The sequence below is a fragment of the Onychostoma macrolepis genome, chromosome 09, assembly GCF_012432095.1.
Source record: "Onychostoma macrolepis isolate SWU-2019 chromosome 09, ASM1243209v1, whole genome shotgun sequence".
Taxonomy (NCBI): domain Eukaryota; kingdom Metazoa; phylum Chordata; class Actinopteri; order Cypriniformes; family Cyprinidae; genus Onychostoma; species Onychostoma macrolepis.
The window spans coordinates 12,703,254-12,718,974 of record NC_081163.1 but is presented as its reverse complement, the minus strand read 5'-3'; the positions used below and the strand labels follow the sequence as shown (position 1 = coordinate 12,718,974).

At 37.9% G+C, this 15,721-nt stretch overlaps 1 protein-coding gene across 6 annotated transcripts in view; it reads left to right on the top strand.

The window, feature by feature from the left end:
• The first annotated feature begins 18 nt into the window (after positions 1–18).
• si:ch211-269e2.1 (cohesin subunit SA-2) overlaps positions 19–15,721 on the top strand; it is a 20,702-nt gene continuing 4,999 nt past the window's right edge. For 2 of the 6 annotated variants that reach the window (XM_058786931.1, XM_058786937.1), the window contains exons 1-27: positions 19–122; positions 1,159–1,239; positions 1,405–1,489; positions 1,643–1,807; positions 1,929–2,025; positions 2,150–2,226; positions 2,319–2,390; positions 2,941–3,145; positions 3,245–3,396; positions 4,021–4,094; positions 4,188–4,311; positions 4,441–4,536; positions 5,577–5,656; positions 5,802–5,909; positions 7,540–7,657; positions 8,494–8,611; positions 8,938–9,041; positions 9,211–9,303; positions 9,387–9,473; positions 9,712–9,912; positions 10,096–10,172; positions 10,550–10,637; positions 10,721–10,801; positions 11,878–11,970; positions 12,637–12,814; positions 14,721–14,780; positions 14,920–15,059. In XM_058786931.1, the coding sequence (XP_058642914.1) occupies positions 1,199–1,239; positions 1,405–1,489; positions 1,643–1,807; positions 1,929–2,025; positions 2,150–2,226; positions 2,319–2,390; positions 2,941–3,145; positions 3,245–3,396; positions 4,021–4,094; positions 4,188–4,311; positions 4,441–4,536; positions 5,577–5,656; positions 5,802–5,909; positions 7,540–7,657; positions 8,494–8,611; positions 8,938–9,041; positions 9,211–9,303; positions 9,387–9,473; positions 9,712–9,912; positions 10,096–10,172; positions 10,550–10,637; positions 10,721–10,801; positions 11,878–11,970; positions 12,637–12,814; positions 14,721–14,780; positions 14,920–15,059 (2,814 nt within the window). In that variant the 5' untranslated portion in view covers positions 19–122; positions 1,159–1,198. Of the gene's footprint in view, positions 123–757; positions 886–1,158; positions 1,240–1,404; positions 1,490–1,642; positions 1,808–1,928; positions 2,026–2,149; positions 2,227–2,318; positions 2,391–2,940; positions 3,146–3,244; positions 3,397–4,020; positions 4,095–4,187; positions 4,312–4,440; positions 4,537–5,576; positions 5,657–5,801; positions 5,910–7,539; positions 7,658–8,493; positions 8,612–8,937; positions 9,042–9,210; positions 9,304–9,386; positions 9,474–9,711; positions 9,913–10,095; positions 10,173–10,549; positions 10,638–10,720; positions 10,802–11,877; positions 11,971–12,636; positions 12,815–14,720; positions 14,781–14,919; positions 15,060–15,721 lie in introns of those variants that run through there. The other 4 variants (XM_058786934.1, XM_058786932.1, XM_058786936.1 and 1 more) reach the window with 4 other exon arrangements.

The window sequence follows — 15,721 nt, the reverse complement described above, 5'->3', positions numbered from 1 at the left end:
GGTTTACGTCAGACGTACAGCGCGCTCTCGTTGACGTGCACGCGGCTATGTTGAACTGGGAGTAGCCAAATCTATACGTGCAGTTTACATTAATCCTCCAATCAAGATGACGGCTGTCACTGGTAAGCTTTATTAAGTTACATTCGTGTTTTTGCATAGTTATCTTGATATATATAACAGCAAGTCTATAAAGCCGAGAGCTCAGCATACACTATGTCCCGATTGTCCTTTCTGTGCTTATTAAATAATAAACTCAGTGGCATGCGAGCCTTGTTCTTAACCTGACAGTTTTGTTAATGTTTCGAGCCGGTTCACACATTCAGATGAATGAAACTGCAGGTTCTCATAAGAGGCTTTTGTTTCAATATGGCACAGTAACAGAGAAATGGAAGAATTCCGATTGACACTCGAAGTAGCCAATCAGGGTTTTGGTTTTGATTTGTTGACGTGCATCTCAGCCAATGGCATCCGAGATTAGGTCACTTGTCACCTTATGTTTTTGTGTGTGTTGCTGTTACCCGAGTCTGCATCCACACTGTAGATTAAGAGACGTGTTTTTTTCAAGTTAAAGTAGAAACGAAATGTTTTTGATTTAAACATTTTGACAAACATTTTGCGCGTTTGCATTTAGTATAGTAAATGATTTTCTGCATATTATAAAAATCACGGAAAACCACTGCAACAGGAGCTCCTAAATGTATTAATCTAGTTTTTGTGAATAGGAAAATATATAAAAACAAATAGCTTTGCCAACATTACAGTACTTAAGGAAGTATTGCTTTGAAGTATTGTCTTATATTGATAATATGATATTATATTGCTAATGTCAAAAGTTTGACAACCACTGGGTTAGGCTGCATATTATGAACACATACATCCTTGATAGTAAGTAACAAGATACCAAAGCCAATATTTTAGTTCTTGTTTTTTCGATGTGAAGTGAACTGGGTAGATACAAGATATGTGATCTCTTTCTAAATGCATAGTGTTGCATTTTATTGTGAATTGCATATAACAATGTATGTGTATTTATATTTGGTGTCTAACAAATATTAACAGTATTATTGTCAGTGATATAAGAACATTGATGTACTTGCATGATACTCAATTGAATTATCATTAACATTTCTAAATTGTTTTTCTTTCGTTGCAATTCAGAAAAGCATCAGTTTCTAGTCCAGCTATGATCTGAGAGGAGATGATAGCGGAGCCAACTTTACTGTCCAGATCGGTGCAAAAGTGAGACACCTGCAAACTACCTCTGCATTTTCATCATAAAACAGACTCAGTACAGTTTTAGATTTTATGCAGGCTTATTCTGAAATATCCCAATTTAATTACATTTTATTATTCAAGGTGTTCTATGTGTACAAATAAACAACTGCCTGTTCATCCTGTTTTCAGAGAGAACTCAGTAGTTGACGTCTCTTCCTGTGCATCGGTGCATCACGTTTCAAGTGAGAGAAATGAAAACAGACAAAAGACTGTGGTAAGAGCTGCTAAAACCACAATGCTTAAAAAAAACTAAAAACCTAACGATAGGGTTTTACATCTCATATACTTTTATCGTAGTAGAACAGACTTCTTTTGAGATTTACTTTAAGAACATTTCTAATTTAGAACTACATTATGTCATGTGCAGAGAGGAAAGAGGAAAGCCCGGGAATGCTCTGAGAATGCCAAAAGAAAGCATTCAAAGAGCAGTAATGGCAGCCTGGGCAGAGCAGAGAACGAACAGCTCAAGAATGGAGACGTGGAAGCCGTCACATTGTTTGAGGTGGTCAGCATGGGCAGGAATGCAATGCAGGTACGTCTAGCATGATCAGCCCTGCTACAGATAACTACTTGGAAGGTGACAAAGTTCTTTTTAGGTCATATTGATTTAAACAAATCTTTATTATATGGATGTTTGGTTTGTTTTGTGAAAGGCTGTGGTGGATGACTGGATTGACGCATATACTGGCGACAGAGACACAGCACTGCTCGATCTCATCAGCTTCTTTATCCAGTGTTCAGGATGCAAAGGCAAGTTTCGTTTCACAACAGTGTTGACTAATATAAGTAGTTCATTTTCAGTAGTTTGTTTTTCCTTTGTGGCTTGTGTCATATATTGTAGTTCAGGATGTGAATTCTGTTTGTGCTTTTGTAGGGATGGTTACAGCAGAGATGTTTCAGAGCAAAAAGGGTACTGATGTCATGAGTAAAATGGTGGAGGATCTGGATGAGGTTAGACATCCAGTGTTCTCATCATTGATTACTTTCCCGTGTTTCTTGCTTTTACTAATTTGTGTGTGTGTTTTTTTTTTTTTAAATCACAGGACACAGGTTTACAATATAAGAAGTTCCTTGCATTTCCATGGATTTTAACTGTCACGTGGCCTCTTGACATGGTATGGTTCAGGCCACTTCACATCATTTAGCAAATTATGATCATGTTGTCCTTGGTGCCTCATTTGACATTTTTTGTGAAATATTATTACAATTTAAATTTAAATTATTTATTATTTTAATGTATTTTAAAACAATTTATTCCTGTGATGCAAAGCTGAATTTTCAGAAGCCATTACTTCAGTCTTCAGTGTCACATGATCCTTCAGAAATCGTTCTAATATGCTGATTTGGTGGTCAAGAAGAAAATTTGTTGTTAGTTATCAGTGTTGTTAATCATTATGCTGTTTTTTTTGTTGAAACCATGATAATTGTTTTCCTGTATTCTTTGAATGAATATAAAGTTACAGCATTCATTTGAAATAGAAATCTGTTGTAGCACTGCAAACATCTTTACTGTCACTTTTGATCAATTTAATGTGTCCTTGCTAAATAAAAGTATTAATTTCTTTGAAAAAAATTTACTGTCCCCAAACCTTTGAACAGTAGTGTATAACACAATTTAAAATCAACATTATTTTTCAATCTTGATCCTCTTTCCATCCTCTTTAGGACAGTGGCGAGTATCCCCTCATCATGTCCGGCCTGTACTGGAAGAGGTTTCGTTCACACTTCTGTGAATTTGTATCAGTGCTAGTGGCCCAGTGTCAGAACTGTGTAATCTTTGATGGCTACCTCTTGAACACACTCATTTCACTGCTGACGGAGCTCTCCGATTCCAGAGTTCGTGCTTTCAGGCACACCTGTACGCTAGCAGGTAAGTCGCCTCGATGATTAATTCCACTTGACCTGAACCAGGCATACAGACATCCCCGAAAGCTGATGTTTTGCTGCTGTTGTGTGTGTGTCTCTGCAGCAGTGAAGCTGCTCAGTGCTTTGGTGAATGTGGCTCTCAACCTCAGTGTCAGTGTCGATAACAGTCAGCGGCTGTACGAGGTCGAGCTGGCCAAGATGGCCAGCAAACGGGCTTCTCCGAGGCTGGACAGGATCCAGAGAAAGATCAGTGAGGTTAGACGGTGACAGCATGTCTGGTTACAGAGTTAAACATTTCTATACACAGATCTTTCTGGAGTGTAGTCATTGTCTAAAAGTGACTCGCCAAGTGTGAGTAAAAATTGGCTTTGGCGAGTAAGTATAACTAAAATAATATAATACATGGTCTAAATCACATTGTAAATCTGAAACTCTGAGACTTACTGATGTAAGTGACTTGCACAATTCAAACAGGCATAGTCTACCAAAGGAAATATTTGAGTTAAATTTTTAACAGCCATTTCTCTAGTCTTCATTGTCACATGATCCTTCAGAAATCCTTCTAATATGCTGATTTTGTGTTCAAGAAACATTTCTTTTTTTATTGTCAGTGTTGAAAACACTGCTGCTTGATATTTTAAACTAGAAACCATTATACTTTTTTTTTTCAGGATTCTTTCATGAATAGAAAGTTCAAAAGAACATCCTTTATTTGAAATAGAAATCTTTATAAACATCTTTACTGTCACTTTGATCAATTTAATTCATCCTTGCTGAAAAAAATATTACTGACCACAAAACTTTTGAATGGTGGTGTTGATGTACAGGAGACAGTTAAGTCAGAATAAACAAACTGAATGAATTACTTTCAAATCTCAGTTACAGGACAGGAAATGTGAAATTGAGAACATGATGGATGCCATTTTCAAAGGAGTCTTCCTGAAGAGATACAGGTGATCTTTATTTTAACCACACTAGCCTTCACTTCCTTGAAAATAAAATAAAATAAAAACTACGTACCATTATAACTGCGTTGTGACTTCCAGAGACGTGATTCCTGAAATCAGGGCCATCTGCATGGAGGAACTGACAGTGTGGATGAAGCTGTATAGTTCAGTGTTTCTGAACGACAGCTATCTGAAGTATGTGGGATGGATGATGCATGACAAGGTGGGTGAGCCAGTAGCCGGGTGTTTAAATAACAATTTATTTTTAAATGTTTAGGCGTTTACCCATGTCAGTTGTTGTTGAGTTGAGATGATATTTGACTGCCTGTTTTATTTTTTTAATATTCTACAGCAACCTGATGTGCGTCTGAAATGCGTGCTGGGTCTACAGGCACTTTATCAGGATCAAAGTAGTTCCAAAATGGACCTTTTCACGATACGGTTTAAGGTAACAATTACTTTCACATTCTCACACTATAGTTGTGTCCCAAATGACACACTATGTAGCCTGTAGTGTATAAATTTTAAAAGGTTATTTTGTCTGATAGCCCCTTCCCTTCCACTACGTTAGGAAAGCTGCGACTGCTGAGTGCACAAAGTTTTCCACACTTCATTTTTTTCAGGCAATTAAGTGCATCATCTGTGTGTTGTAATTTTCATTGTGAACACACTATTCACACACTTTATACCTCAAAATGGCTGCATGAACTGGGATACTCGTCATGTTCCTAGTCAGGCGCAACATGACAAGTTTCTGCAAAATTTGTCTGTGAACTCAACACAAAAAATGCTGTAAACCATGCCACATTCACATCCAATCAGAACATATTTGATGTGTGATATACAGTTGTGTGCATCACAGCTGAATGGCTCAAAGATACTTAAAAATGGATGAAGCTACTTAACATGATGCTACAGAAACCAAGCACCTTACAAAAGTTGCACTTGTTGCCTTCACAGGTGATTGGAATAAAATCTCAAATTTTCATGACTACTGTCTATCACATACCCGGTTAGGACATAGTGAAGTTTTAAGCTCAAACTGTACCTGAGAGTAACTGCTGTAGAAAAATCAACTTCTTTATGGAGAGTTGTTTACTGGCTGTAAGTTTGTCCTCCAGGTCTTGCTGTTTTGCCCAAACTTCTTGAATGGATGCGGTCTGTAAACTTCTTTGCCAGTTTTTAAGATAAGGTCCAGTAAAGCTGCAGTGGGACAGCAGGAGGGCATGATTGCTGATTGACAGGCTGGAAAGCCCCTCAGGTTTTGCCTTGGGCTCAGTGGCCTGATAGCTTCCCACAGGACCCCACCCTCACCGTACCCTCACTAACGGCAGCAAGCACATTAGCACAACCGTGATTTAAAGAGCTGTTTAAGTGCATCGTGGGTCTTTAACTCAAGTCCTATTGTAGGTTTTCGAGATAAGATTGCTCTCATAGCGGGTAGTTAAAAGTGTTTACATGAGCGATTGAATGCTGTTTCCGTTGTAGGAGAGGATGATCTCCATGACTCTGGATAAAGATCATGAAGTGGCCATACAGGCCATGAGATTGCTCATGGTCATCTCTCAGTAAGTATCTCCCCTTGCTCCTCATGCTGACTATTTCTCATAGAGTTTGATCATCCATGCTTTGACTTCTCCTCTGTGAAGCATATACTGGGCTGTTCCTCATTGTAATTGTTGAAATTGTTGAAATTGTTCCCTTTTGTGCAAGATCCTGTGAGGATGTTCTGAGTCCTGATGACCACAAGAATGTCTTCCAATTTGTGTACTGCTCCCACAGACCTCTAGCTACCACTGCGGGTGAATTCCTCTATAACAGGTCTGTGTTCATTGTCATTCTACAAAACCTACCCCTTTTGTTTACCACATATGTACAGGTACATCTCAATAAATTAGAATGTTGTGGTAAAGTTAATTTATTTCAGTAATTCAACTGAAATTGTGAAACTCGTGTATTAAATAGATTCAGTGCACACAGACTGAAGTAGTTTAAGTCTTTGGTTCTTTTAATTGTGATGATTTAGGCTCACATATTAACAAAAACCCACCAATTCACTATCTCAGCAAATTAGAATACTTCATAAGACCAATAAAAAAAACATTTTTAGTGAATTGTTGGCCTTCTGGAAAGTATGTTCATTTACTGTATATGTGCTCAATACCTGGTAGGGGCTCCTTTTGCTTTAATTACTGCCTCAATTCGGCGTGGCATGGAGGTGATCAGTTTGTGACACTGCTGAGGTGGTATGGAAGCCCAGGTTTCTTTGATAGCAGCCTTCAGCTTATCTGCGTTGTTGGGTCTGGTGTCTCTCATCTTCCTATTGACAATTCAGGTCAGGCAAGTTTGCTGGCCAATCAAGCACAGTAACACCATGGTCATTGAAGCAGCTTTTGGTACCTTTGGCAGTGTGGGCAGGTGCCAAGTCCTGCTGGAAAATGAAATCATTATCTCCATAAAGCTTGTCAGCAGAAGGAAGCATGAAGTGCTCTAAAATTTCCTGGTAGATGGCTGCGTTGACTGTGGACTTCAGAAAACACAGTGGACCGACACCAGCAGATGACATGGCAACTGTGGAAACTTCACACTGGACTTCAAGCAACATGGATTCTGTGCCTCTCCACTCTTCCTCCAGACTCTGGGACCTTGATTTCCAAATGAAATGCAAAATTTACTTTCATCTGAAAAGAGGACTTTGGACCACTGAGCAACAGTCCAGTTCTTTTTCTCCACAGCCCAGGTAAGACGCTTCTGACGATGTTTCTGTTTCAGAAGTGGCTTGGTAGCCCTTTTCCTGAAGATGTCTGAGCGTGGTGACTCTTGATGCACTGACTCCAGCTTCAGTTCTCTCCTTGTGAAGCTCTCCCAAGTGTTTGAATCGGCTTTGCTTGACTGTATTCTCAAGCTTGCAGTCATCCCTGTTGCTTGTGCACCTTTTCCTACCCAAATTATTCCTTCCAGTCAACTTTGCATTTAATATGCTTTGATACAGCACTCTGTAAACAGCCACACCTTTCAGTAATGACCCTCTGTGACTTACCCTCTTTGTGGAGGGCGTCAATGTTTGTCTTCTGGATCATTGCCAAGCCAGCAGTCTTCTCCATTATTGTGGTTTCAAAGAACAAAAGATACCCGGAATTTATACTGTAGGGATGGTCATTAATTTAAACTCAAATGTAAATATTCTAATATTTTGAGATACTGATTTTTGATTTTCATGAGCTGTAAGCTCTAATCATCAAAATTAAAACAAAAAAACTTTTGAAATGTTTTACTTTACATGCAATGAATCTAAAATATATGAATGATTCACTTTTTGAAATAACTTTCAAGAAAAAATTATCTTTTTCACAACATTCTAATTTATTGAGATGCACCTGTATATGATAGCTGTAAGTAATTTGCTTAGTTTAATTGATGTGCGATCAGTGTGTCATTTCTCTGCTCTCAGGCTGCTCAGTAACCATGAATTATCAAAGCCCAGAGATGGAGCCTCTGATCAGGAGAGGCACAGAGGGTTAGTCTTAGCTAGAGTCCGAGCCCTGATCCACTTCCACACCGAGAATGAGGTATGTTAACTCAAAGTGTGCCATGCTTAAAAATAAGATTATAAGTACATGTGCTCTGAGATCTGGTGTTTGTGCAGGCAAACCTGTATTTAAAATTTAAATAAAATTCTAAAAAACGAATAAAATTTAAAAAATAAATAAATATAAGCATTATTTCAAAAGCCCTAGACAAATTACCTCCTGTGACAAACATTAAGGTTGTTTCAATTTAATTGTAATTTAATTGTTTCATTACATCATTAAATTGGTTCAAGTAATCACATAAAATTTTGAAATAGGCCTTTATTATGGTATTAAAATGATTTTATTAAAATATTTATTATATAAATTAAGGCTTGTAAAACTAATAATTTTGCTAATTGATCTCTGTTCGAATGTTTACCTTATATATTAGTTTAAATATATATTAGTGCTGTCAAACGATTAATCGCGATTAATCACATCCAAAATAAAAGTTTTTGTTCACATAGTATATGTGTGTGTACTGTGTATATTTATTATGTATACATAAATACACAACCATGTATGTATATATTTAAGAAAAATATGTTACGTTTATATATTAAATATATTTATATATATATATATAATGTAAATTATATGAATATAAATGTATACATGTAAATATACATGCATGTGTGTGTATTTATATACATAATAAATATACAGAGTACACACAGATATGTTTTTTATAAAAAAAAAATATATATATATAATTTTAAAGCTGACAATCATGTGACTGACTACATTAGCAGCATTTTCCTGGGTTTGTAGGCTCATGAAACTATTTTGATGACTAATATGATTATTTTTTTTCCCTCTCCCTTCTGTCATAGCTGCATCAGCAAGTGCTGTACCTCGTGGATAGTCTGTGGGACAGTGCAGGAGCTCTGCTGAAGGACTGGACCGGTCTTACCTCACTGCTCTTACCTCACACATCCTGTCAGGAACAAGGCTAGTACTAGTACTTTAGTACACACTACAGTATACACTCCAGTATGCTTCTTTATTGTAATGCTACATTATCAGTAGCTTTTATTACAGCTAAGCAGAGATTTCCATACTTTAACAAATATTGACAAGTATATATACTTGTAGTTATACTTTAACTACAATAAGTTAAATATTCAAATAACTCTGTAGTTTTGATGATTACTAGAAATAAAAAGAACTGAATTCTATCCAGCATTATCTCCTCTATTTGAAACCCCACTGTGAGAGAGCCAACTGACATTTAAAAAAAAAAAATTTTTGTGCTGTGCGGCGTGTATTAACTGCAGCTCTGAGCAGTGCTGAGGAGGCCTTTGTGATTGAGCTCATGTTGGCGTCAGTAAGGCAGGCTGCAGAGGGTCCTCCTTTGTCAGGGAGAGGAGCAGGTAAAAAGGTAAGACTTCCTGTTGCATCTTCCATTAGATGGCGCTCTGATCTAACAGTGCTGTCAGATATATTACACTTTTATATGTTTATACTCCAGCTGTTCACTTTCTTACAGACACATCCAACACATTGTGGTAATGTTACTTGTTGCTAGTTACATATCTATGTTTATTTAGGTGATAAATACTAAAGAGAAAAAGTTACAAATTGATGACTGCACAAAACTCACTGAACACTTCATTAAAGTGCTGCCTGAGCTGTTATCCAAGGTAAAAGAAAAATGACTGCACTGTTCATTTTTACCATAACTGCTCCTTCATAAATTAACTTGTTGTTTAATCTCATCCTCTAGTACTCAGAGGATGCTGAAAAACTCACCTCCCTTCTAAAAATACCTCAGTATTTCCAAACGGACACCTGTGATCATGAAAACTCACAGGTGAGTGTTTGTGTGTCATTTGATGATTTCAATAGAACATGTATTAGAAATAGAAATATTTTGTAACATCATAAATGTTTTTACCGTCGCTTTTGATCAATTTAATGTATCCTTGCTAAATAAAACTATTAATTTATTTTAAAAAAATAATTCAAACTTCTGAATTGTAGTCTGTATTATTTGGTAGAGTTTTCTAGAGCACTTTGTGTCTGGTTTTTATATTTGTGTTTTGGTGTAGTGTGTGCAGGCATTGCTGGCTGAGCTGGAGGCTGCGGTGGACAGACACACAGATGCTGGTCTGCTGGAGGCAACTGCTCGTTCTTACCAGAGCCTCTGTGCTCAGGATTTGCCCTGGCACTCTCTGGCCCGGCCCAGCTTTGACCGGCTCATCCAGCACTGGACAGACACACTGGGAACACGGTTAGGAGAGTCACTGAGTGTGAGTACAGTAATGGACCACTTAAAACTCTAGATGTTCTTATACAAGCTTGTACCAGATATGGACATGCATTTTAAATGGATCTTGACATCAATAAAGAATAAGTTGATTCATGACAGATTTATGACTGTATCTTACACAGCAGAATGGACTCTAATTAAATGTTCTTCCTTTCATGTACAGGACGGTTGTTTCACTGCAAACGAGGACAGCACTTTGGAAATTCTGTCCACACTGAAGAAACTTAATGCGTTCGATATGTAAGCAGTTTCTAGTTTATTCTATCCACATACGCTCTGCAATATTTGCGATAAGCACATTTCTTTGACCAATTTAATTTTCAAACTGTGTTTTACATCCCTGCTGACAAAATGTTTTCCTAACATTCTCATTACATTGTGAAAACACTACTTCTGAAAGTTCTGCTTTAAGAACATTTTACTTTGGTTATCTGAACATTCTGGAAATGTTACCAAGATACTGAGATGCACAGATGCTTTTAATTACATCGTTAATTACTACTTGTTCAGTTCGGATCTGTACAAAGAGTTAATTATAAAAATCAGTGTCTTAATGTGTCTTAATTTTGTCTGATGCCATTCAAATGTATTATTCTTATTTGATCAAATCTGTCTAGTGCTCAGGATCTGTCTAAATGGAGCCTGTATGAGCTGGGGACCAGACTCTTGGATGTGGAGATAAAACATGGTGGTCTTCCCATGGAGGTAACATTATTAGCCTTGTACTGAACCCTCTACTCCTTTATTCCTTCAACAGGGTTTGTCTCTCTAATCTGTATTTCTTGTAGGTGACAATTGAGGCTCTGCGCTGCATGTGTAGCTGCATCCTTTGGAAGCTCAATACCTTTGGAGAAGGTTTGACCTCCAGGGTGAGCCATCTACCTTTCTCTTCCACTCCAATTGAATTGTGACTGCTGCCATAAACGGCTGAGATCATGCTTAGAATGGTAATATCTACAAGCACAGACGTAAGGCCAGAGTTTTCCCTCGGGTGATTAATTAAACAAGCGTTTTTAGGCATGCAAGACTCAGAGTTGCCGTATGATCCATCACAAAGAGCCGTGTCCTTTAAACCTGCCACATTGCATTTCAAATATCAACACAGAGGCTCTAGGGTTATGTCCAGCGGATTTTAATAAGTGATAGAAAGCGATTGATCGTGAGTCTTTAGGAAAAGTCGGTGCTGGTGATGGATTGTAGGGGGTGTAATGGTTGCGTTCTCGTGTGGACATCTCACCACTAATAGCTGGGCTTCTTATTAGGCCTGTGTTTCCATGCAGTGCACGGGGTAATCATATCTCCCCACCTCTAACCTTTATGCGGTGAAATATTGGTGGCCATTAGGACTGCTGTAGGTAAGATTCGCTCAGTGCTGGCTCAGACATGGCTGCTTTCTCCTCTGGCCTCATCATCAATAACTGACAGCGCAGGCGGCAATTTTTGGCCCAGGCGGCAGCTCACCTCAATCTGCAATTCTAATGTCAATGGCGACCCGAGGTGAGGGGAAAAAAGACGTGTTCAGCATAAAATTGGGATGTATGTCCGATTCAGAAGAGTCATTTAGCTGAATTGATATTGCGACTACGTGGGATGGAGGAACCGATCCGGCACGTCCACCCCGGAGCTCCACGTGCACATAATTATGAAAGAATATTTTACACAAGAGACTGGCGGCACTGCTCACAACGACGCTTTCATCAGTCTACATCAGTTAGAGCCCTGCTGCAGTCTGTTATTTTGTTGTTATACTCTATTCCTCATATGACTTTTCCCCAAATGTCAAAGCTTTGTGTACTTTGTCAAACAAGTATGGTCATATGCATGCGTACTAATTAACTAAATTGAGCAAAATGCTCATTACAACTACAAATGTAGTATAAATCAAAAGCTGCATAGGAAAAGAATTGTCATTGTTATGGATGTGTGTGTTTGCGTGTGGTTTTAGGAGTCTGCCCTGCAGCAGAGAAGCCAGCTACGTGCCTTCTGTGAGAAATGTCACCGCTGTCTCTCGCACGCTGAGCAGCTTGTACGAGAGCAAGTGAGCATCACGTTTCTCTCTCTGTTCACAGCATAGCACTCGATTCAGCCCTTTCTTCAAAGTGGATTATTCCAAGCACATCAGAGCGTATTGTCTGTGCGTTAAGCTGTAGCATGTGTGCCAGTGGGCCGATGCGCTGGCATTGTTTGAATCCTGTTTGTTTTGACTTTAATTTCTTACGGAGTGCCCTTGGCACCTGCGTTGTGTTTTAATGAATCCTCACTCCATTCCAAGGCCAGCTGACAGCAGAAAAACACACTAATTGAAACTTAAACAAATGGAAGTTCCGGACAATCTTTGTTTATTTCAAGACCGCTTTGAATTGTCCGTGTTCTCAGAGAACTGATTTGATAGATTTTTAGGGATGTAATTTTAATAAAGTTAATTACATCAATGAATTATGTCAATCAAATGAATCAAATCAAATTTTAATGAAATTTTAATTTTAATTTTTTTTAAGAATCTTCAGCCACGAGTGTTTGATTAATTGTTTTATATTTGAAACACAAAATAATTTAGTACATTGATGCACTCTTTGGAGAAAGATATAATTAGATTGATTAGGATTATAGTAGATTTTACATAAGAATTTATTGTGTTATATTGTCTACTTTATATCACATCTGTTGATCAGACACTGTCTGTTTTATGTTGTTTTTCACAAAGGCCTTCATGTTTCTGAGTGATGTTCTCATAGCTCATAATTACCAGCTTCAGATGTGGGATTCGTCTGCAGGCACTCCATTGCTGTACACCCCTGATCCCAAACTCCAGAAAGCTCTTCTTTCCTTCGTCGTGGAGCATGTCTTCACCAGCCCTGAGCAGGACACCCACAGTTGTAAAGGTTTTTTTTCTCTTTTCATTTCAGAAAATCTTAAGGGTTCTTGTTTGGCCTGTGCTGTGGGCTGCCATGTGGGCGGCCTCAACAGATCCAATGTTAGTTAAGTGTTTAGAGAGTTGTTTCCCTTTAGATCTTTTTTTTTTTTTTTTTTGTATGTTCTTGAGATTTAACTTAGGTTTCTTTGAAAAAGTGCATAAAGCAAAATAAATTTCATGTTGTTGGAACTCAATGATGCACTTAACATTGGATGTGCACACGGGATGGGCCCAAAATGAGGATAAAAAGTAGCTGAAATGATGAAATTGATGAAGTGCTTGCCAGTTGGCCGATAACTTGATGACCAGTTTGCAGTTAAAATCAAACCGTCTACTAAAGAAAACATCTGATGCAAATTTTTTGGTGGAAAATTTTACCGTAACAAGATGATCTGGAATACCTAAGGGTATCATAAAATTCTGCCACTAAAATTCACAGGGCCTGGGACAAACTTTTTATGTGTGGGTGTGGGCTCCCCCTCCCCTGGGCCCAATTAAACCACAGAGACAAAAACATGAGGAACAAAATCACAACGGCTCTTGATGCTTTTGTGACAGACGCAGTTTCCCTGAGAGACAGAGGTTGTCTCATTCTATATGTGATGCTGTGAGTGACACAGTGACATGTGCTGTTTGTCAGAAATATGCAAGGAAAAAACAGCTACACAATTCCTATCTCATAGAGGTAAATAGTTTTTTTTTTTTTTTTAATGTATATATATTTAAAAAAAAGCTAAATCGATCTATATATGAGTGTGTATGTATACTGTATGTATATATATACACATATAATGTTTATAACATTATGAGAAATTATTTTTGAGGACCAAATCAGCATATTAAAATGATTTCTTAAGGACCATTTAAGACTGAAGACTGGAGTAATGGCTGCTGAAAATTCAGCTTTTCCATGACTGGAATACATGACATTTCTAAATATATTAAAAAATAAAATAGTTATTTTACAAATAATAATATAATATTTAATTTACTTATGCAGTACTTTTTAAACTGCATCAAATACATGCAGACAAATACATGAGCATAAGACTTATGTTCATTAAAAAAATCTTCTCAACCTCAAATACACACACACACACACACACACACACATAAGCAAACAATTTTAACACCTTTGTATTATATTAAAACACAAAGGTGTCCTGATAGATAAAAATAGTCTCAATTTCACCAGCAGATGGCAGTCTGCCTCTACACCTGCCTATGTTGGGCACAAAATAATCATATAAAGAAACACAATCAGCCTCATTCTCCTTCTATTAGTGAAAATCATTGTAGCAGAACACAGTATTTGTTTGTGGTTAGTTAATGCAATTGCACCCCCACCTTCTCACTGACCTATCAAACATGCCATCGAATCAAGGAGTGTAAGTCTAACAGATAATGCATTATGATAATAATCCCATATGATGCTATTAGGTGAGATCTTACAGAAGTTGCACTTGTAAATGAACAGGTAATTAGATCAACACAGAGCCCTGTGGAATTATATTTAGAAGCCCACACAAAAGCCAAGAAGCTTTGGTAGGCATATCCAAAATGACTACATATGCTGAAAAATCAATATTAGCTCTCCTAAACTAGTTTTTGGCCTTGTGTTGCTTTAAGACAAACACAAGCAGCGCATGAGATAACATCAGATTTTGGGGTATTTGATTAGAAATCAAGTGTGACTGAAGCAAATCGTATCAATTCTATAAATATTTCAGAGAGTCGTCGATTCGTGCTGGCACAAATTCCTTACCTCTTGAAAAATGCAATATAAGCTTTTGCTGGTAACATGTAATAAAAAGCAATTTAGTTATTGGATTTTCTTCACGTCACTAATGCTGTTATGAAACCTCTCTATTAAGTGATGGCTTCAGGACCAGGCAGGACGACGACAGACACATTCTGTTTCCAGAGCAGAAAATGTTGTTAACTTTAGCTCACCTCAGGAAAGCATTTCATTTATAAGATCTGAGTATCATAATTATACCGCTCTCTTATTGAATCTCAACCCCTCTGTTTCAACCTGTCTCTCTCTCTCTCTCTCTCTGTCTGTCTGCGCAGTCAGTGAGAGCGAGTGTGGAGACGGACGGCTGGAAGACTTGCACCGGCGGAGAAATCTTCTGGCGGCGTACTGCAAGCTGATAGTGCACAGTGTGCTAGAGATGAGCATGGCTGCCGAGGTTTTCAAGCAGTATGTGAAGGTAAACTACAAATCTGTAGTTTGTTTCTCAATATAAGTTCTACAGATAAGCACCGCAGTTTGGTGGAATAGCACCAAAACATGCATTCAGTGTGTTCACAGCAAATATGACTTTTTACCAAACTCTAATATTCTAGTTAAAAAATAGATATACGCATATATGAAATAGTATTACATTTATAAGTAGTGTTAAAAAAGTTTAAAAAAAATCTATTTAGCATTCTGTTTAGTATTAGATGGAGTTGGTCTGTTCATTTGGCTCTTAGGCTTGGAATTTACGATAGGTGGGATTTACAGTGCTGTGTGTGTTTGTGTGTTTCACATGCTGACATGTTTGGAATGCCCGCTTGGCTCGGCCAGCACAGAGCCGCCAACATTCTCTGATGAGGCCTTCGAAGAGAAAACTACACACAAACACACACGCTCACTCTGAATGCCATCATTTTGAACAACAGCTTTCAAAGTTGAGGCAAATGATGTAAAGTTGGCAAGCGCTACAGACCCCTCATTTGAACAGCTTCCTCCCCGGTAACAAGTGGTCACTTCTCTGAACTGTTTGACAGTGGCACATTTCTTGACTGCTTAGAGTGTATATGTATTAGAATATGCATTAAAGCAAATAGATGGTAATAAATGAAGGTTGTTGTTTGGCTGAGGGTGGTT